General features: G+C 36.8%; 1 protein-coding gene across 1 annotated transcript in view; it reads left to right on the top strand.

Annotated features, from left to right (window-relative positions):
- The window catches only part of RGS22 (regulator of G protein signaling 22), a 144,392-nt gene that overhangs the window by 37,239 nt on the left and 84,988 nt on the right, over nt 1–22,165 (top strand). The window contains 5 exon segments of the mRNA XM_030304390.2: nt 9,115–9,200; nt 9,835–10,003; nt 12,756–12,885; nt 15,371–15,980; nt 17,770–17,931. Of these exon segments, the coding sequence (XP_030160250.2) occupies nt 9,115–9,200; nt 9,835–10,003; nt 12,756–12,885; nt 15,371–15,980; nt 17,770–17,931 (1,157 nt within the window).

The following is a 22,165-nucleotide window of genomic DNA, read 5'->3' on the forward strand; positions in this document are numbered from 1 at the left end:
ACTGTAATCATCAAGACAGTATGGTATTGGCACAAAAGCAGACACATAGACCAATGGAATAGAATAGAGAACCCAGAATTGGACCCACAAATGTATGGCCAACCAATCTTTGACAAAGCAGGAAAGAGTATCCAATGGAAAAAAGACAGTCTCTTTAGCAAATGGTGCTGGGAGAACTGGACAGCAACATGCAGAAGAATGAAACTAGACCACTTTCTTACACCATACACAAAAATAAACTCAAAATTGATGAAAGACCTAAATGTGAGACAGGAAAGCCTACAGGAGAAAGCAGGCAACAACCTCTTTGACCTCAGCTTCAGCAATTTCATGCTTGACACATCTCCAAAGGCAAGGGAATTAAAAGCAAAAATGAACTATTGGGACCTCATCAAGGTAAAAAGCTTCTGCACTGCAAAGGAAACAATCAGCAAAACTAAAGGGCAACCGACAGAATGGGAAAAGATATTTTCAAATGACATATCGGATAAAGGGTTAGTATCCAAAATCTATAAAGAACTTACCAAATTCAACACCCCAAAAAACAAATAATCCAATGAAGAAATGGGCAGAAGACATGAATAGACACTTTTCCAAAGAAGACATCCAGATGGCCAACAGACACATGAAAATGATGCTCAGTGTCACTCATCATCAGAGAAATACAAATCAAAACTACACTGAGATACCACCTCACACCAGTCAGAGTGGCTAAAATTAACAACTCAGGAAACAGAGATGCTGGTGACGATGTGTTTTTGGTGGGAATGCAAACATGTGCAGCCACTCTGGAAAACAGTGTGGAGGTTCCTCAAAAAATTAAAAATAGAACTATCCTATGATCCAGCAATAGCACTACTAGGAATTTATCCAAAGGATATAGGAGTGCTGATTCATAGGAGCACATGTACCCCACTGTTTATAGCAGTGCTTTCAACAATAGCCAAATTATGGAAAGAGCCTAAATGTCCTTTGACTAATAAATGGATAAAGAAGATGTGGTTTATATATACAATGGAATACTACTTGGCAATGAGAAAGAATGAAATCATGCTATTTACAGCAACATGGATGGAACTGGAAGGTATTTTGCTAAGTAAAATAAGTCAGCCAGAGAAAGACAGATATATGTTTTCACTCACATGTGGATCTTGAGAAACTTAACAGAAGACCATGGGGGAAGAGAAGGGGAAAAAGTAGTTACAAACAGAGAGGCAAACCACAAGAGACTCTTAAATATAGAGAACAAACTGAGGGTTGATGGGGGTATGGGGGAGAGGGGAAAATGGGTGATGGGCATTAAGGAGGGCACTTGTTGGGATGAGCACTGGGTGTTGTATGTAAGCAATGAACCACGGGAATCTACCCCAAAAACCAAGAGCATACTTTACACACTGTATGTTGGCCAATTTGCCAATAAATTATATTAAAAATATTATTTTAGATTTCCTAGACAGAACTTCAGCACAATAAATATAAATAACTACTTTCAATTTGCAAGAGTAATCTGAATTGTCTTTATTTGCAAATGAATAAATGGCTTAAATGGTTTTTAAACTGAAATATTACAATAAAATGAAATTTTTAAAAAAATTTTTAATGTTTATTTATTTTAGAGAGAGAAAGAGCACAAGCAGGTGAGGGGCAGAGAGAGGGAGACACGGAATCTGAAGCATGCTCCAGGCTCCGAGCTGTCAGCACAGAGCCTGACGTGGGGCTTGAATCTACAAACTGTGAGATCATACCTGAGCTGAAGTCAGAGGCTTAACTGACTGAGACACTCAGGCGCCCCAATCCAGGAAAATTTTTATGTAAACTAAGCATGTGAGCCATCTTCTCAAGAAGTCAAAGACTCCAGAATCTTTAAAATAATCAAAAAACAAACCTGGATACCAAAATCAAAATGTGTCACATGTTAGAAAATGACATAAAGTTAAAAACCAATGATTTAGAAAAAAAACTTTGCAAGTACGAGGAAATGTATTTTATTTAATTTCTTAATTACCAATCTTATTCAAGAAAAAGACAAGTAATCCAATAGAATAACTGAAGTAATTCAACAAACTATTTACGAGAGGAATTAAAATGGAAAATGAGCAAATAAAAGGTGTTTCATCACACAGATTGTCAGAAATATGCAAATTGTAAGTACAATCATACCATTTTTTAAGACGTTAAATTGGCCTACACTTTTTTTTTAAGTTTATTTATTTTGAGGGAGAGAGAGAGAGCGTGTGTGCACGTACAAGGAAGGGGCAGAGAGTGGGGAGAGAGAGAATCTCAAGCAGGCTCTGTGCTCACAAATGGTGAGATCATGATCTGAGCTGAAATCAAGAGTCAGACACTTAACTGACTGAACCACCCAGGCCTTCCAGCCTACGCTTTTAAAAAATAATAACATCTAGTGTTTGTAGAATATTAATTGCTACAGTCTTTGGGAGTTAATCTGGCAAAATCAATTAAAATTAAAAGTGCTATGACTTATGCTGGAAAAGCTGCGTAAGGATTTATCCCATAGAAGTAAATGTGTATTACAGGAGCTACAGTGCAGCATTGACTTAAGTATTATAAACATACTATATATTTATCAGTGGAAGAATTATGGACTATTATATGACTATTTCAAAGAATGTGTTTGAGCTGTCTGTTGTCCTCATGAGATAGATGCACATGTTGTACTGTTCAGTGAAAAAAGTTGTAAATGAAAGTATATAATATGATTCAATTTTTATATAAAAATAAATCCTACATATGTGTTCCAAAAAACCTGTTTCATTTCTATACACTAATAATAAAATAGCAGAAAGAGAAATTAACAATCCCATTTATAATTGTACCAAAATAATAAAATACCTAAGAATATACCTAAGCAAAGAGGTGCAGGACCTATACTCTGAAAACTATAAAACATTGATGAAAGAAATTGAGGAAGATACAAATGGAAAGATGTTCCATGCCCATGGTATGGAAGAACTAATATTGTCAAAATGTCCATATTACTGGGGAACCTGGATGACTCAGTCTGTTAAGTGTCTGACTTCGGCTCAGGTCATGATCTTGCCTTTCCCAAGTTCGAGCCCCATGTCAGGCACTGTGCTGACAGCTCAGAACCTGGAGCCTGTTTCAGATTCTGTGTCTCCCTCTCTCTCTGCCCCTCCCCTGCTAGAACTCTGTTTCTCTCTCTCTCTCTCTCTCTCTCTCTCTCTCAAAAATAAATAAACATTAAATTTTTTTTACATGTCTGTATTACCCAAAACAGTCTACAGATTTAATGCAATCCCTGTGAGAATACTAACTACATTTTTTCACAGAACTAGAACAGATAATACAAAAATTTGTGTGAAACCACCAAAGACCCTGAATAGCCTAAGCAATCTTGAGAAGGAACAAAGCTGGAGGTATCACAATCCCAGACTTCAAGATCTACTTCCAAGCTGTAGTAACAAAACAGTATGGTACTGGCAGAAAAATAGACATATAGATCAATGGAATTGAATAGAGAGCCCAGAAATAAACCAACCTTTGTGTGGTCAGTTAATCTACAACAAAGGAGGCAAAGATGTACAATAGGGAAAAGACAGTCTCTTCAACAAATTGGGCTGGGAAAGCTGAACAGCAACATGCAAAATAATGAAACTAGAACACGTTCTTATACCATACACAAAAATAAACTTCACATGGATTAAAGAGGTAAATATCAACCCTGAAACCATAAAACTCCTAGACGAAAGCATAGGCAGTAATTTCTTTGACATTAACCATGGAAACATTTTTCTAGGTATGTCACCTAAAGCAAGGAAAACAAAAGCAAAATTCAACTATTGGGATTACACCAAAATAAAAAGCTTTTGCACAGTGAGGGAAACCATCCACAAAACAAAAAGACAACCTACTGAATGGGAGAAGATACCTGCAAATAGTACATCCAGTAAGAGGTCAATGTCCAAAATGTGTAAAGAACTTATACAGCTCAACACCAAATAAACAATCTGATTAAAAGATGGGCAGAAGAGGTGTCTAGGTGGCTCAGTCGGTTAAGCATCCAACTTTAGTTCCGGTCATGATCTCATGGCTCTGGGCTCTGGGCTCTCTGCTGACAGCTTGAAGCCTGGAGCCTGCTTCAGATTCTATGTCTCCCTCCCCCACTCACTCACTCTCTCTGTCTCTCTCTCAAAAATAAATAAACCTTAAAAAATTTTTTTAGTGGGCAGAGGATTCTGAAAAACAGTATGGAGTTTCCTCAGAAAGCTAAAAATAGAACTACCCTATGATTCAGTAATTGCACTACTAGGTATTTACCCAAAGGGCACAAAAGTACTGATTCAAAGGTATACACACACCCTGATGTTTATCGCAGCATTATCAATAATAGCCAAATTATGTAAACAGCCCAAATATCCATCAGCTGATGAATGGATACAGATGTGGTATATATGTACAATGGAATATTGCTCAGCAATAAAAAAGAATGAAATCTTGCCATTTGCAATGATGTGGATGGTGCTAGAGAGTATTATGCTAAGTGATATAAGTCAGAGAAAGACAATACCATATGATTTCACTCATATATGGAATTTAAGAAACAAATGAACATAGCAGGGAAAGAAAAAAAGGAATCCAAGAAACAGATTTTAATTATAGAGAACACGCTTATGGTTACCAGAGGGGGTGTCAGGGGAGATTGGTGAAATAGGTGATGGGGATTAAGGAGTGTGCTTGTTGTGATAAGCACTGGGTTTTGTACGTAAGTGTTGAATCACTAAATTCTACCCCCAAAACTAACATTACACTGTATGTTAACTAACTGGAATTTAAATAAAAGCTTGAGAAACCTAAAATAAAAAATAGGCAGGGGACTTGAACATATATTTTTCCAAAGAAGACATGCAAATGGCCAACAGACATATGAAAATATGCTCTACGTCACTAGTCATCACGGAAATGCAAATTAAAACTACAATGAGATATCACCTTACACCAGTCACAATGGCTAAAATAAAAAAGACAAGAAATAGCAAGGGTTGGCAAGGATGTGGAGAAAAAGGAACCCTCATGCACTGTTGGTGGGAATGCAGATTGGGGCAGCCGCTGTGAAAACATTATGGAGGTTCCTTGAAAAATTAAAAATAGAATTACCATATAATCCAGGAAATCCACTACTGCATATTTGCCCAAAGAAAATGAAAACACTAATTTGAAGAGATATATGAACCCTTATGTTTATTGCAGCATTATTACAGTAACCAAGATAGGGAAGCAGCCCAACTGTCCATCAATAGGTAAATGGATAAAGAAGATGTGACCTATGTGGCTGAATATTACTCAGCCATAAAAAAAGAATGAGATCTTTGAGATCCTGCCATTTACAACAATATGGATGGACCTAGAGGGTATAATGCTACGTGAGATAAGAGAAAGACAGCTACCATATAGCTTCACTCATATGTGGAATTTAAGAAACAAAAACAGACAACCACAAAGAGAGACAAAAAACCAGATTCTTAACTATAGAGAACAAACTGTTGGTTGCCAGAGGGGCAGGGGCAGGGGCAAGGGGTGGGTGAAATAGGATTAAGAGTACACTTACTGTGATGAACAATGAATAACGTATAGAATTGTTGACTTAGTATAGTGTATACCTGAAACTAATATAACACAGCATGTTAATCATACTTTAGTTTTAAAAAATGGACATAGGATCTGAATAGACATTTCTCCAAAGAAGATGTACAGATGGCCAAAATGCATATGAAAAGATGTTCAACATTCATCATAAGAGAAATGCAGCCAACATTGGGAGATGGGTGTGGGGAAATTGATGTGAAATGGAGAGTGATTGCTAATGGGTATGAGGTTTTCTGGAAGGTGATGAAAATGTTCTAAATTTGATTGTGGTGATGGTGTGTGAATATACTAAAAACCATTGGATTATACATTTTAAATGGGTGAATTGTATGGAATGTGAATTCCGTCTCAAAGCTGTTATAAAGAAAAGGCAGTGTGCACGCACACACGCACACACACACACACACACAAATCTCAACGAACTGTGTCTACACACCTATTAGAATCAGTAAAATATGCAATGCACATTGACAATACCAAGTGCCATTCAGGATGCAGAGCAACTGGAACTCTCACATTGTTCAGAGAATTCCATTTTGGAAAACAGTTTGGCAGTTTTTTCTAAGTTAAACATATACCATCCTACCCATCTATCCTACCCTTGCATTTTACCAGAGAAATGAACAGTCTCTTCTGTTCACACAAAAATGGTATGTGAAGTCTGTAGTTCCCTTATTTATAATCACCAAGAACTATAAGAAAAACCCAAATTTCTTTTAAGTGGGGAGTAGATAAACAAAGTGTGGTTCATCTCTACAGTGGAGTACTTCTCAGCTGAAGAGAAATGAAGAGGAAGGAACTAGTGATCCATCTAAGAACATGGGTCAATCTCAAATGATTATGCTAAATGAAGAGAGCTACAACTGTATCCCAGTTGTATGACACTTTGGAAAGGGCAAAACTGTGGAGAACCAATCTGTGGTTGCCAGGGCCTAGGGTTAGAGGGTGTCACTGAATGCAAAGTGACATGAGGAAGTTTGGAGGAAGTTGGAACTATTCTATATCTTCATTGTAGTCATGGTTATACGACTTAAATATTTGTCAAAACCTTACAGAACTGTTTACTAAAAAGGATGGAATTTTACTGTATGTTTTTGTTTTTGTTTTTTTTAGTTTTAAGGATTAAATAGTTTTACCTTAGGTAAATCATTTTTGTGTTTTTTTGTAAGTATTCATTAAGGTGTCATGTTATGTCTAACAAGATTGTTCTGTATTTTTTGCCTTTATTAAATTTTTTTTTCATGTTTATTTTTGAGAGAGAGAGAGCGTGAGTGGGGGAAGGGCAGAGAGAGGGAGACACAGAATTTGAAGCAGGCTACAGACTGAACTGTCAGCACAGAGCCTGATGCGGGGCTCGAACCCATGAATCACGAGATCATGACCTGAGCCAAAGTCGGATGCATAACCGACTGAGCCACCCAGGCACCCCTGTATTTTTTTGCCTTTATACTTTTTTGTCTGTATACTTTATACTTTATTTGTAAACACCTTGAAGGGACTTTTTGGCAGTTTGACTAAAAGACTTTTCTTCGATTTTGATTTTATCCCTTTTAAACTTTTCATTTCATTTCATTTTTAGATCAGATAGATGCAGAGATATTCAAAAGGGGATGGGTTGTCAGTGACCTGTTCATTAAGTAAATATTAGGCAAATTGATTTTGTGTGACTGACCAGCTTTCACAAGCTTGTAGTATTCCTCAGGGGTGTGTATTGATCTTTATATGTAGTCTGGTGCCTTTCTGTGATACGTTGAATGCATTGCTAATGAAAATTCAAGAGTCCTGTATCATCGTCAGTGTGTAGCATATGTGGAGGCATATTTGGAGTTTTTCTAACTACAAGATCCAAATGTCCTTCAGATTTCACTCAAACAATAAGACCATCCACAAGATGTTACTGAGGTGCTGGCTGCTTCCAAAGTTTCTTCTATTTTTTCATTACCTGGAAGATAGTTTTTGGTAAGGGCAAATGGGTGCTTTTGGCTGAACAGGAGGAAAGCATCGTTCCCTCAGTTTTCTGGTCTTGGAGAACCTAATGACTTCATGCCACATGCAAGCAGTGTTGAGCACCAGTGCACGCTCAAGAACATCAGCTCATCAGGGGTGCCTGGGTGGCTCAGTCGGTTGAGTGGCTGATTTTGGCTCAGGTCATGATCTCGTGGTTCACAAGTTCGAGCCCCGCGTCGGGCTCTGTGCTGACAGCTCAGAGCCTGGAGCCTGCTTCGGATTCTGTGTTTTTGTCTCTCTCTGCCCCTCCCCTGCTCACACTCTGCCTCTCTCTCTCTCAAGAATAAATAAACATTAAAAAAAAAAGAATGTCAGCTCATCTGATGTTGGCAGTACTACTATGTGAGCCTTTAGCCTCCTCGCTGCAGTTAGCAATGGTCTGTGTTGACTGATATTAATATCACAGCACACCTGTTGCTTTAGCAGATAATCAATGGAAGTCACATAAATACAGACACCCTTGCCTCACTGAGATGTGCACCTTACTGGTTGTTTTCCTTATCTAGTAGCATTGGTTTAGTGTTCAAAGTATCGACCTTCTTTAGCATTCTGGAAAACAGTGAATATAAGACAGAAGAGAATCAATGGTGAGTAAATATTTTATGATGAATAGCAACTCAGTAACTCTTCCCTTGAGTTTGTATGGCCCTCGCAACCTCAGAATAAAGTCTAAACTCCTTACTGTCACTTAAAAGATGATTCACAGTGAGGCCTATGCCTGCTTCACCAGCTTGCTTCCCTCCATTCCTCAAATCTCACCCCGTGATCTAGTCATACTATGCTTCTCTTCGTTTCCTCTTCTGCCCACCCCTCTTCACCCCTTCACCAGGCTAATCATGCGTTAGGTGAAAGAGTGAGTGGCATCTTCTGTGGGAAAAGCCTTTGCTGGTTTTAGTGCCTACGTGCCCTCCCACAGAAACCTGAACCTATGGTAGTGCTCTGTTATTATTGTTTACTGAATTACCTGGAAACTCCTTCAAGGCAGGGCCTTAGCTTTCTTGCTAACCTTGGTATCTCCAGGAGAGTGGCTGGGGATGGTAAATATTTAACCAAAGTTCCTAAAGTTGGAAGGACAAGGGGACTGTAGTGACCATAGTGGCCTTATCAAGATTCTGGTTAACTATTTTCCTGTTTATGATTACTTTTAACCATTCTATGACTGCAAAAATACTGAAAGTGACTTTTTTTCTCATACCTCCTTCTCCAATACATTACTTAACTTCTCTGAATTCAGTTTGTTAATCTGTAAAATGGGACTAATAGTTGATGCAGGATTGTTGAGAGAATTAAAGAAATACCAGAAGGCAAGCAATGGCTTCAGATATGTGATTGGAGGTTCTTGCTCTCTCTTGTGCAAAAAGAAGGTAGAAGCAGGGCTCCTAGAAGGAGCTGGAGGTCATTATTGCTCTATTGATTAGGCCTTCATTGTCCTGAAAGGTGACTTTCTTTGACTCGTTTTCTTTTTCACTTGTCCCCTCACAGTGTCTCAGTCGTGAACAAGGTATTCAGTGGATCAAAAAAGAAAGACTTCCAGCATTTCTGGAAAGTGATTGCTACTTTGAATACAGGTATTATAGTCCCATCAACAAACACATTTTTTAATTGCCTGGATTTTTTTCACCTAAAATCATTTTTCCTGTACTTTCTTAGTAAAATCATATATCTTTAAACCCACCGCATTTGTATCCTACCTGCTATAGTATGCAAGTGATAGAGCATTTGTAAAAAATCACTTAACTTTTCCAAAGAGATCCCATAGAAACAGTACCTAATAAATGTACTTCAGTTGTGCTTCCTTGATCATTATGTTTTTAAAATTATCTACTTGTGATAACGGTATTTATGTGCAAGCTGTTAAAAAACAAATTAAGTGTGTCATGAAAAAGAATGTCACAGTGGGCCAAGTTTTTCTTTTATGTTCTCTGGCTTTTAATGTGTAAGTACCTAAACATTCCTTAAATTTAAGTAAAATTTGACCTATATTTAGAACCACCATTTTAAAAATCCAAATAAAATAAATTATAGCAGAATAATCCTTAATTAGTTCTGTGAATAAGCCATTAATTTAGCAGATCCTAAGAGAATCATTGTGCAGAGTTAGGAGATTGGCTTGAATACATAAAATAAAATTTAGTTTTTTTTTTTCCCGAATTCTACCATATTTGAAACTTATTTCAAGTTTTTATGATTCCTAAAATGCAGATTAGCCAAATTGGTCTCACAAGTACGATGGAGCAGATCAGGCATGAACATTACACTCGATGCAGACTTTTCCCCCTGGGTCCTGAAAAAACCACCCAGTCCACCACCACCTGTCACTGAAGAAGAAAATGTTATAATAATGAAAAAGTTCTACATTTCTCTTGGTGAGGTAAGAGTATGAGTATTTCTTCATGATTTGGCCCTTCAAGGAGACTTATCATTTTAGGGATAGGAATTTCATTTTTACCACTTGAACAGGGGAAGGGATTTCAAGTACTTCTAAAGCAGATTTAGCAAAACCTTTTGTGGATTTATGCTGACTCATTTGCTTTGCCTTCCTTCACCTGAAACGTAACTGGTATTATCCTCCTGTGTGCAGAGCAACAAATGCAAGATTGAAGAACATGCTCAGTGTCGCCCGGGAAGCAAGGAAGGGTAACTTGAATTATATCCATGGTTTCATTGTTCATTCCAAATTTTTCATTATTTGGAGTCTATAATTTTTGTAAAAATAATGATAAATTGGGTCTTCTCCTCCCTCTTGCCAAAATTATTCCTCATTAGCAAAATGCATTACTGTGTAACCATTATCAGATAAATTTGTCCTCCAGGAAGAAATGTTGGGTTGTATGAGTGCTTTTGAAGAGATCTAACCTAGAATCAAATGTCCTTTTGGAGAGTCGCTTTGTAGTAAAATCTGCCGTTTGGTCTCTGGCCTCTAATTATCAGCTCATCTTTCTGGAAACACAGTTCCTACACATATTCTGTACAAAACGAGGAATTGCAAATATGTGGCCCATGTGTTCCTGTTCCCCTAGATTCCATTCATGACAGACATTGCTAATCAATCATGGCAATTTTCCTGCTGAGCCAGGACTTGGCTTCAAATTCTTTTCAACACAGCACCCTGGGCAAGCACTTCCAATTGATCAAAGATGTCATACGAGAGAACTATTTGCCATCTCTGTTGGAATAGACTTATCCTATCTTACTTGACCATTTTTTTTCATGTGTAGTTCTTATTTAATTCTGTAGTTTGGCATTTCTATCAGTAATATTTGGCACAAAAAAAGTTTGAGATTTTGCCAGTTGCATTATTTTCACTGACCAGTGCTAGGTATATACTAAAAGCATATTTTTCTTCTCTCTTATACTTATTTTTAAGTATTTTTTTTCTTTTATGTATTATAGAAATGTCAGGAGTGTCATAAAAATATGTTCTCATAGTACAGGTCAGTCAGTAAACATACAACTGGAAGAATCAATCTAGGGAAATAAGATCTAATTCCTTACATGTAAATTAAATCAGATGTGAGGGTAAAATTTAAGCTAGTTTATTTTTGCTATTTTCTGTGATGAAAAAAACTCATTTCTGTTCACTTGATTAGTACTTTATCTAAAATCTTCTTAATAGCTTTTGAACTTTGAGGATTCAAAATTCCTTGGGCCCTTAAATCATTTCAATCATGACTACAAACAAAGATGAATCTTTACGATGACAATTCATCTTTATGATGACAATTCAGCTTTATGATGATAATTCATCTTTGTGATCATTAATTTCTTTGGGTCTTCAGTTATACCATCTAAACACAAACAGTGGACTCATCTCTTTAAGAATATTAAGTGGACTAGTTACTGCTTTAATGTCTGACTGACTTCTTTCTCTCCTCATTTTTACTCCGCCATCTTTTTTTGTGCAGTTGAAATAACAAGGACTCTTGTATGTTGGTCTCTCTCAATTCCCTGACTGTTTCTTCGTTATTTTGGGCTTCTCTGAGTGCTTAGGATAAGGCTTAGAATACAGTAGTCACTCAGTAAATATATGTTAAATGAACATATAATTAATAATAAATGACCTGGCTTTAAAGGAAGGAAAAGAGGGAACAAAAGGAAATTAGAGTCTGTCAAAGCTTTTATCCACCCAGGAAACCTTACGTCTAAGAGGGGCAGTGACTTACTTCTCTTGCTTTTTGGTCTCCTTGTGTGGCTTGACTTGCCCTGCCAATTAGGGAACAATACCTGTTCCATTTGAGCCCTGCCTCTTTTGTGAGTATTCCTGAGGCTAAGTGCCAGCCAGCTCTGACTCAGTTGGACAAAGGAGAAATGAAAATAATGCTGGACACTCCCTTCTCTGCTTCTGTTAAACAATTTGGATTGTTTTAGAAAAATATGAGGGCATTATTTAGTGAGAGGCAGGCAGAAGAATTTTCCCAGGAAAGCTGAGATGAGGGCTTCTCAGGATTGGGGTTCTGGAAGCTGAGGGTCAACTTGGGAATTACTCAGCTGGCTCGAGGTACACAAAAGCAAAGGAAAAATTGAAGGCTATGTCCAGAGGCAGCCGGAGTCAGGAATCGGTCTTTGGGATGCATACAATGCAAGCAAAGCTGTGAAAACTGAATCTACGGCAAAGGGGTAGTTGAGCCTGGAGAGGTTTTCAGTGCTCCTGAGAGTAAGTTTCTCATATTAGGGAGGCCTTGTAAAAAAACACTGAACCAGATCAGACAGAATTAGGGGTATGGAATAATTGTGAAGTTGTAAATGGGAGTAGCTGACAAAAGATGCAGCCGGGGACTGATGAGCCATGTGACTGCTCAAGATACAGCTGGATGGCATGAACCTATAATGAAGCCAGGAAGTAGGGTTGCATGCCTCTTGTGGAACAGTAGAGAAGAATTTGATGGATATTGGGCTCATTTTTTCTTTTGGCCACCTATGCAAATAATCTGAATTGAGATTCCTTCCCATTATTCTCAGATAATGAATTTTTCTGTGGACAGTATTCTTTTCTTTGATGGCATAAATTTTCCTTTCATATTGTACTGTGCAAATTTAATATTACCCTAATGATGTGTCAAGGTTTGTGATTGGAAGAATACTGCCAATCTTAACATTAAACAAAGGTGCTCCTTTTCTCCTAGGCCACCTATACTCAAACGAAAGATTGGTTTACACTGGCAAAACAGAGTCTGCAAACAGTATCAACGTTTTCATTACCATCTTGTGTACTCCACAGCAAAACTGAACCACCGGTTATTTCATCTGTTTCTGGTAAGCAGAAAGGACAAGAATGATTTCAGAACTCTTTTTTTTTTAAAGTTTATTTATTTATTTTGAGAGTGAGAGCTTGAGTGAAGGGGTGGCAGAGAGAAAGGGAGAAAATCCCAAGCAGGCTCTGCACTGTCAATGCAGAGCCTGACTCGGGGCTCCATCTCATGAACTGTGAGGTCATCGCCTGAGCTGAAATCAAGAGTCAGCTACTTAATCGATTGAGCCACCCAGGCCCCCCTCAGAACTCCTCTTTAAATCTTTTTTCATTGTTCTAATCTTACAATATCATACTTAGTGGTTGGAGAGAAAAATTATCTCCGTCCCCATCCCCCCCTGCCCCACTTCACTTTCTATTGGCTTTTTAGAGCAAGTTGGCATAGTAGAAAGAGGATGGGTTAGATGGGTTAAAACTTACTACCTGTGTGACTTTTTAAAGTTATTCCACTTCTGAGAGTCTTTTCTCATCTGTAAGATTAGAATAATGACACATACTAAATGTATAGAAAAAGCCCAGCCTAGTGCCTGGTACTTCATAGGCAGTCAGTAAGTGTTTGTTTTGTCTTTATTTCCTATGATAGTTTATAAATTATTATTATTAAGCCTTTGAAATTAAGGGGTGCAAACTTTCTTTCCTCTTGAAAGTATATAATCATTCACACAACTTGAATTTTCCTTCTGTTTTTAAGTTCAGACTGTTTTTCTTCTTGAAAAGCAGATATATTTGTACTGTGGGGAACTTTTGTGGATGATACCAACTTTTCAGAAATGTAGATGGAAACTTCCAGAAATGAGAGTCGTTAACATGATATTGCTAGAGAAAAAAAAATCTAGCAACATGATTCAGGAGAGGAACTTAGCAATTCCCTAACAGTTGTTACCTAATTCTTTGGAAAAGTGTAAGTAAGCAGCCTTTGGGGGACAGTAAATCTGGATTCTCTAGAATTGAACCTAAATCTAGAAAGAGGAAAAGAATCTCCTTAATTTGAGAATAGGTGAATTTATAGATTTCTTGCTGTTTCCCCCAAATAGTAAAGTAGAAAATTGGAGAGCAAAGGTAGGGGAGATGGTAAACAGGAAGAGAAAGGGTAGCAGGAAGGTGATGAACAGAAATGCTAACCTTGCTCTTTTCCTCTACAACTGGGTTGAGTGTATACCCAGATCCTTTTGTAGGCTTACAAAAGTCTAATCTCTCAAGATTGTGGAAACTTAGTATCTTAATTTTCTTTTTTTTTTTTTTTTTTTAATTTTTTTTTCAACGTTTATTTATTTTTGGGACAGAGAGAGACAGAGCATGAACGGGGGAGGGGCAGAGAGAGAGGGAGACACAGAATCAGAAACAGGCTCCAGGCTCTGAGCCATCAGCCGAGAGCCCGACACGGGGCTCGAACTCCCGGACCGCGAGATCGTGACCTGGCTGAAGTCGGACGCTTAACCGACTGCGCCACCCAGGCGCCCCTGTATCTTAATTTTCAATAAAAATTATAATGAAACATTTCTAGTTCACTGAGATTTGAAAACTATGCCTGAGAAAATGCCCATGGAGGTGGGGCACAGATGACAACAGAGTTTTCCTGATCCATGGCATTTCAAGGGGTAGATTTTGCATGGGAAATAAAGCACTGACATCAGATCTTTCTCTGATTTCTAAAGAAGGAGGAAATAATTAAAGACTATACTTTAGAAAAAGTATAAAACAACCCATTTGTATTTGTAATCTCTCGTAAGTACTTTATGTCATTTTGTAATTTTGATGATAGGTTAAAAGTATGATAGCAATTGAATCTTTCTGAGAAAATAGTGAATTTAAAAAAAAATGTTTATTTATTTTGAGAGAGAGAGAAAGTGCACACAAGCGGGAAAGGGCAGAGAGCGGGAGAGAGAAGGAATCCCAAGTGGGCTCCACGCTTAGCAGGGCTTGATCCCATGACTGCGAGACCATGACCTGAGCTGATATCATGAGTCAGACACTCAACTGACTAAACCACCCAGGTGCCCCCAAAATAGTGAATTTTAAAAAATTACTGATATGACTCTGGTTCTGATCTGTTTATTGACTGTTTCATCATTAATGGTAGCTAGTTTTATTTTACCATGCAGCATGAAATACTGGAATACATACAGTTATTTAATGCACATATTCGTGTTTAATAGATTTGGCCTTTATATATTAACATTCTATATCAGCCTAAACTATTACATTTTAAAAGTGCATAATGTCTTTTTGAAGATCTCTGTATTAGTGATATCAAATATTTAGTTCGTCTGCTACCAGTGTCCCTTTTTATGTCCAGGGAAGACATAACCAATCCTTTGGGCAGGTTTTTCTCTTCTGGTACCAAATGTGGCTTTAGAACTCCCCTTTAAGCGCACAAAGTATCTACCTGTGACAGGCCCATTTACCATGCTGGCTCTACAACATCTAGTTAATAATCAAAACATATTTGTATTCATATCTGATCTAATAGCCTTTTATGATTTAATACAGAAAGTTTTATCTTTGATGATGGAATTCACCCAAGGACAAAACGGGACTCATCTGAATCCACTAGATTAATTTCTCATTTCAAAGAAGAAGATGGGTCTGTATGTCTACAAGACACTCCTTCTCAAGCGCTTCTGAGAATATACCTTGAAAAGCAACAGGATGCTGATGATGGCCTTATATTGCATTTCTCAACATGTGAAGAATTTTTAAGATCTTATGTAGCCTTTATTTTGAGAGTAGCAATTCATCACATTTTTGAAGAGCCACTTAGAGAAAGCCCAGATTTTATAAATTTCAACAAGGTAACAGAAGTGGTGATTGAGGAGGGTTTTGAGCCTGTTCCTGGCAGGAATGTTGTGTCAAGTGAAACATTTCAAACCTATGTCAAGTCAAAAGAGATGCTAGAACAAGCAAGTTTAAAAAGTGAGAGCATTGGACAAGAGAGCAGGGCTGATTGGTGTATTTCTCACAAAGCTTATGAGATTGGCAATAGAAAAGAGTTTGAAAGATTTAAGAAATTTATAAAAGGTACACTAGGAGAGAGATATTGGTTGTTATGGATGGATATTGAGAGGTTAAAAGTTCTTAAGAACGCTGGAAGACATCAAAGGTAAGTCAATTTTTTACTTTTCAGTAGTTTTTTTAAAAAAATTATGGAATATTAGTTTGGGTCATTTAAGCACAGACAGAAAGCCTGAAGTAAATATAAAAATGTAATTTATGCTTTCAGAGGAATTAATATTAACATTTATTTTATTATAATAATATTGATTTCACTATTTCTGTGATTTCATAATTATCAGATACAAATAGTGGCAATTGTTTGGGTTTGCATAATGTTTCTTCTCATAGATTCTAAACTTGCTTTCAAATCAATCATTCTTATTTATTTATTTCTTATTTATTTATTTATGAATGTTTATTTATTTTGAGAAAGAAAGAGCATGCACGTGCCTATGCATGCACATGAGCAGGGTGGGGGCAGAAAGAGGGGGAGAGAGAAACCCAAGCAGGCTTCGGACTGTCAGCGCAGACCCCAGGGATGCAAGGCTTGATCTCATGAATCATGAGATCATGACCTGAGCCAAAATCAAAAGTCAGATGTTCAACTGACTGACTCACTCAAGCGCCCCATTCTATTTTATTTTTATAATATTCTCACGATTTATTTTTATAGAAAAAATAATTTTTCAGTATATAAACATACTGGCTTAAGATACCTTTTATAAAAGGCACCTTAAGCTATTGTAAGAGACTACTGATCCTAACAACCTGCTCTGTTAACATATCCCATGATCTTTTGTTGGATGCCACTTAAGACATTCATATCTGAGTAAGATATCTCCTAGGTATCATACTAGATATCCTCTAGAGAAGCTCTTAGATCTCTGATGGGTCCAGGTCCTTGTTTTGCTGTCCCATATATTTTAGATTATGTAAGTCTTAAGAACCTTAAGAGGACCCTGCTTTAAGAAAGTTTTTATACTGTCTGTGTTCTCCTTTTTGCTTTGAAGCAGATCAACTACAGTAGATTGCAATTCTCAGTAAGGGTTTGACTGAGTACATACTAGTGACTGGGTTATTCCAGTTATTTCAATGGCATTCAGATCATGTTGTACATGCTTATAAGATCAAGGGTTACCAAATGGTTGGTTATGAAGCCATGACCTGATCGATTATGGAGTGGAAAGCCACTACTGCTTTTCAAGACATATTGGGGAAGTTATATGCAAGCAACCTACATAAACTCTTCAGGATTAACTGTATTAGTTGCTATTGTTGCTGTATCAGATTGCCATAAACTTAATGGCTTTTAAAGCAATGAAAATGTATTCTGTTACAGTTCAGAGATAAGAAGTCTAAAATGGGTAGGCAGGGCTCCATTCCTCCTGGAGGCTCTAGGGGAGAGTCCATTTCCTTGCTTTTTCTAGCTTCCAGAGGTCACCTATTTTCCTTAGTTCATGGCCTTTCCTCCATCTTCAAAGCCAGCAACATAGCATCTTCTCTTTGGCCTCTGCTACTATCCTCACATCTTTTCTCTGTGACTGACTCTCCTGTCTCCCTCTTAGAAGGACCCTTGTGATTACATTAGGGCCACCTGGATAATCTGGGATAATCTTCTCAAAATCCTAAGCACATCTGCAGAATCCCTTTGACCATGTAATGTAACATTCAGAGGTTCTGGGGTTTAGGACATGGATATCTTTGGAAGGCCGTTGTTCAACCTACTAAAAATATCTTCCTTATTCTCATTATTGTAAGAAATATTTTTATCTCCACATTGGTACTCCTGTAATTCAGTGTTGGTTTTGAGATAGTTCATTACTTGTGTGAAACATTTTAGAAGTGAAAACATTTGGTTTGTTGAATATCGTGGCAATTTGTATGTCTCGTTTTAGACATCTTGAAAAGATGAAAAAATGCTATTTAGTGAGCAGTGGAGATTGCTACCTTTCTGCAGAAATATTATCAAAACTTAAACTGCTAGATGCATCTCAGTGGAATGAAGAACATTTAAGAAATATTCAGATTGAGGTTGTAAAACCCTTACTTCTCTATTGGTAAGAAAAATAATATGAAACAAACTTACTTGCTTTTACTTTTCCTAGGCTAATTACAAGTTATACTTTTTTGTCTTACTGATTTATAATTTATGGAGATTTAAAATGACAAGATTATCATATTTTTCACCTTCCTTAAGTACTCACCCTTTAGATAATTCAGTGTTTGGGGTGTTTAAAATTGGTAATAAGACTGGACATTCATTTTAACTTTGTGAGCACACTACCCCTGACTTTTTTATGGTCAGTATCTCATCAAATTGTGTGTGTGTGTGTACCTCTTGAAAAAGTTATAGATTTATTCTGAGCACTTACTATAGGCCAAGTGCTGTACTAAGGACACGAGGGTAAAATATAGACAAATCTAGTGATTACAATCTAGTAAAAGGAACATACATGGGAAATGAGTATAGTAAAAGAAAGTGTGGTGATCACACAGGATACAGAGGAGAGGTAATGTTTTACTTGGAACTTTAAGGACTCTAAGTAGGGAACTTAGAGGGGACATAGTGGAGAAGATGTGTGCCATTTGAGGGTTATTGAGCTGCCTTGCGGCTGTAATGGATCTGATTATGTTACTTTTCTGCTTGAGATCTTTCCCCACAGCTTTCAGTGCAGAGTTCAAATGCCTTAAATTAGCAAATAAGGTTATCATAATTTGTCCCTCACACACTTTTCTGGCATCATCTCCCATCTAGGTATTCCAGATTACATATATGCTTTGTACTTTTCCATATGTAGATAGAATGTTGTTTTTCTCCCTCTCTTTCTTTCTTTCTTTCTTTCTTTCTTTCTTTCTTTCTTTCTTTCTTTCTTTCTTTCTTTCTTTCTTTCTTTCTTTCAAAACTTAAATATGTCTACGCTCACCACTGTTATTTAACACAGTACTAGAAGTCCTAGCCTCAGCAATCAGACAACAAGATGAGGTTTTAAAAAGATATCTAAGTCAGCAAGAAAGACACTGTTTGCAGATGACATGATACTCTATGTAGAAAACTTGAAAGACTATACCAAAAAAACTGCTAGAATGGATATGCAAATTCAGTAAATTCACAGGATATAAAATCAAGGCATATAAATCTGTTGCCTACCTGTACACCGATAATGAAGCAGCAGAAAAAGAAGTCAAGGAATTTATCTCATTTATAATCACACCAAAAATAATAATATACCTAGGAATGAACCTAACCATAGCGGTAAAAGATCTGTACTCTGAAAAGTATAAAACTCTGATGAAAGAAATTGAAGATGACACAAAGAAATGGAAAGACATTCCATGCTAAATTTGGATTGGAAGAACAAATATTGTTAAAATGTCTATACTACCCAAAGCGATCGACACATTTAATGCAATCCCTGTCAAAATACTACCACCATTTTTCATAGAGCTACAACAAATAATCCCAAAATTTGTATGGAACCACCAAAGACCAAGGTTGCGAAAGCAACCTTGAAAAACAAAAGCTGGAGGCATCCATTTCCAGACTTTAAGTTATATTGCAAAGCTATAGTGATCAACAGTATGATACTGGCATAAAAGTAGACACATAGATCAACAGAACAGAATGGAAAACCCAGAAATGAACCCACAACTATATGGTCAATTAATCTTCAGCAAAGCAGGGAAGAATATTCATTGGAAAAAAAGACAAGTCTCTACTATAAATGGTGTTGGGAAAACTGGACAGCAACATGCAAAAGAATGAAACTGGACCATTTTCTTACACTATACACAAAAATAAATTCAAAATGGATGAAAGGCCTAAATGTGAGACAAGAAACCATAAAAATCCTAGAGGAGAACATAGGCAGGGGCCTCTTTGACATCAGCTATAGCAACTTCCTTCTAAATATGTCTCCTGAGACAAGAGAAACACAAACAAAAATAAATGATTGGAACTTCATAAAAATAAAAAGCATATGCACAGCAAAAGAAACAAAAAAAGTAAGAGGCAGTCTGCAGAATGAGAGAAGATATTTACAAATGACATCTGATAAAGGGTTCATATCCAAAAAATATATAAAGACCTTATAAAACTCAACACCCCAAAAATGAATAATCCAATAAAAAATGGGCAAAAGACATGAATAGACATTTTTCCAAAGGAGACATACAGATGGCCAAGAGACACATGAAAAAAATGCTTAATGTCACTCATCATTAGAGAAACGCAAATCAAAACTACAATGAAATATTACCTCACACCTGTTGGAATGGCTAAATAAAAAATGCAAGAAACAGCAAGTATTGACAAAGATCTGGAGAAAAAGGAATCTTTTTCCACTGTTGATGGGATTGCAAACTGGTGCAGCCACTCTGGAAAACAGTATGGAGGTTCCTCAAAAAATTTAAAAATACAACTACCCTAGGATCCAGCAATTGCACTACTAAGTATTTACCCAAAGGATATAAAAGTACTAGTTCTAAGGGATCCGTGCACCCCAATGTTTATTGCAGCACTATCTACAATAGCCAAATTATGGAAATGACCCAAGTGTCCATCAACTGAAAATGGATAAAGAAGAGGTGGTATAGATATACAATGGAATATTACTCATCCATAAAAAAGAATGAAATCTTGTCCTCTGCAATGACACGGATGGTGCTTGGGAATATTATGCTAAGTGAAATAAGTCAGAGAAAGACAAATACTTTATGATTTCACTCCTATGTGGCATTTAGGAAACAAAACAAACAAGCAAAGGTAAAAAAACTAGAGGGAGGCAAACCATGAAACAGACTCTTAACCATACAGAACAAACGGATGATTACCAGAGGGGAAGTGGGGGTGGGGGGAGATGGGTGAAATAGGTGATAGAGATTAAGGGAGTGCACTTGTAATGGACACCGGTGCTGTGTGGAAGTGCTGAATTACTATATTGGACACCTGAAACTAACGTTAAACTGTATGTTAACTACCTGGAATTTAAATAAAAACTTAAAAAGAAAGCTAAATAAATAAATTAATTAATTAAAAAAACATATATTTAAGGCATACAGAAAGGTATAAATTATAGTGGGTGCCTATGTACACACCATCCAACTTAATAAAATATTACTATACAGTAGAAATTTTTTTTTAATTTAACTTTTTATTTTGAAATCATTATATATTCATATGCGGTTGTAAGAAGTAATAGAGAGGATTCTGTGTAGCTTTTACCCAGTTTCCCCTAATGGTAACATTTTGCATAACTTAATCCAATATCACAACGAGGAAATTGACATCATTAATATAATTCACCGGTCTTTTTCATATTTTACCAGTTACGCATGCACTTATTTGTGTGTTTGTGTATAGTTAGTTCTATTCAATTTTATCACATTAGAGATTCATGAATTTGCCACCACAGTCAAGACACAGAACAGTTACCACAAACTTCCCTTGTACTGCCCTCTTGCAACTATGCCCACCTCCTTCTCTTCCCATCCCTAACTCCTGGAAACCACCAATGTATTATTTAATGAAATAATGCAATTTGTAATCTTTGGGGTTACATTTTTCATTCAACATGATTCCCTTGAGATCCATCCAAGTGGCTGTGTGTGTCAATAATTTTTTTTTTTTTTGCATTGTTAAGTAGCACTCTGTTGTATGGACGTTATACATCCATTCACCCACTGAAGGTCACTAGGGATGTTTCCACTCTTTCACTGTTACTAATCAAGTTGCTATGAGCCTTCATGTACAGGATTCTGAATGAACATAAATCTTCATTTCTCTGGGATAAATGTCTAAGAGTGAGATTACCGGGTCACATGGTAAGTCTATTTTTAGTTTTAAAAGAAACTGCCAAACTATTTTCCAAAGTTGGTGTACCATTTTTACATTCCCACCAGCAATGTAAAAAGGATCCAGTTTCTGTGCATCCTTGACATTGTTTGGTGTTGTCACAATTTTCTATTTTTAACAGAAAATTCTAATATGTGCACATTCTAATAGGTGCACAGTGATATCTTGTTGTGTTTTTACTTTGCCATTCTCTAATGATAAATGATGCTGAACATCTTTTCAAGTGCTTGTTTGCCATTTGCATATCCTCTTCAGTAAAATATCTGTTCATGTCTTTTGTCTATTTGCTAATTGTTTTCTTATTGTTGAGTTTTAAAGTTATTTTTATATTGTAGATACTAATCATTAGACATGTAGTTTGCAAATATTTTCTCCCAGCCTTTAGCTTGTCTTTTCAGAGACAAGCTTTCCAAAGACTTCTTCAAAGGGCCTTTGAGAGC

Source organism: Lynx canadensis, chromosome F2 (genome assembly GCF_007474595.2).
Source record: "Lynx canadensis isolate LIC74 chromosome F2, mLynCan4.pri.v2, whole genome shotgun sequence".
Classification (NCBI taxonomy): domain Eukaryota; kingdom Metazoa; phylum Chordata; class Mammalia; order Carnivora; family Felidae; genus Lynx; species Lynx canadensis.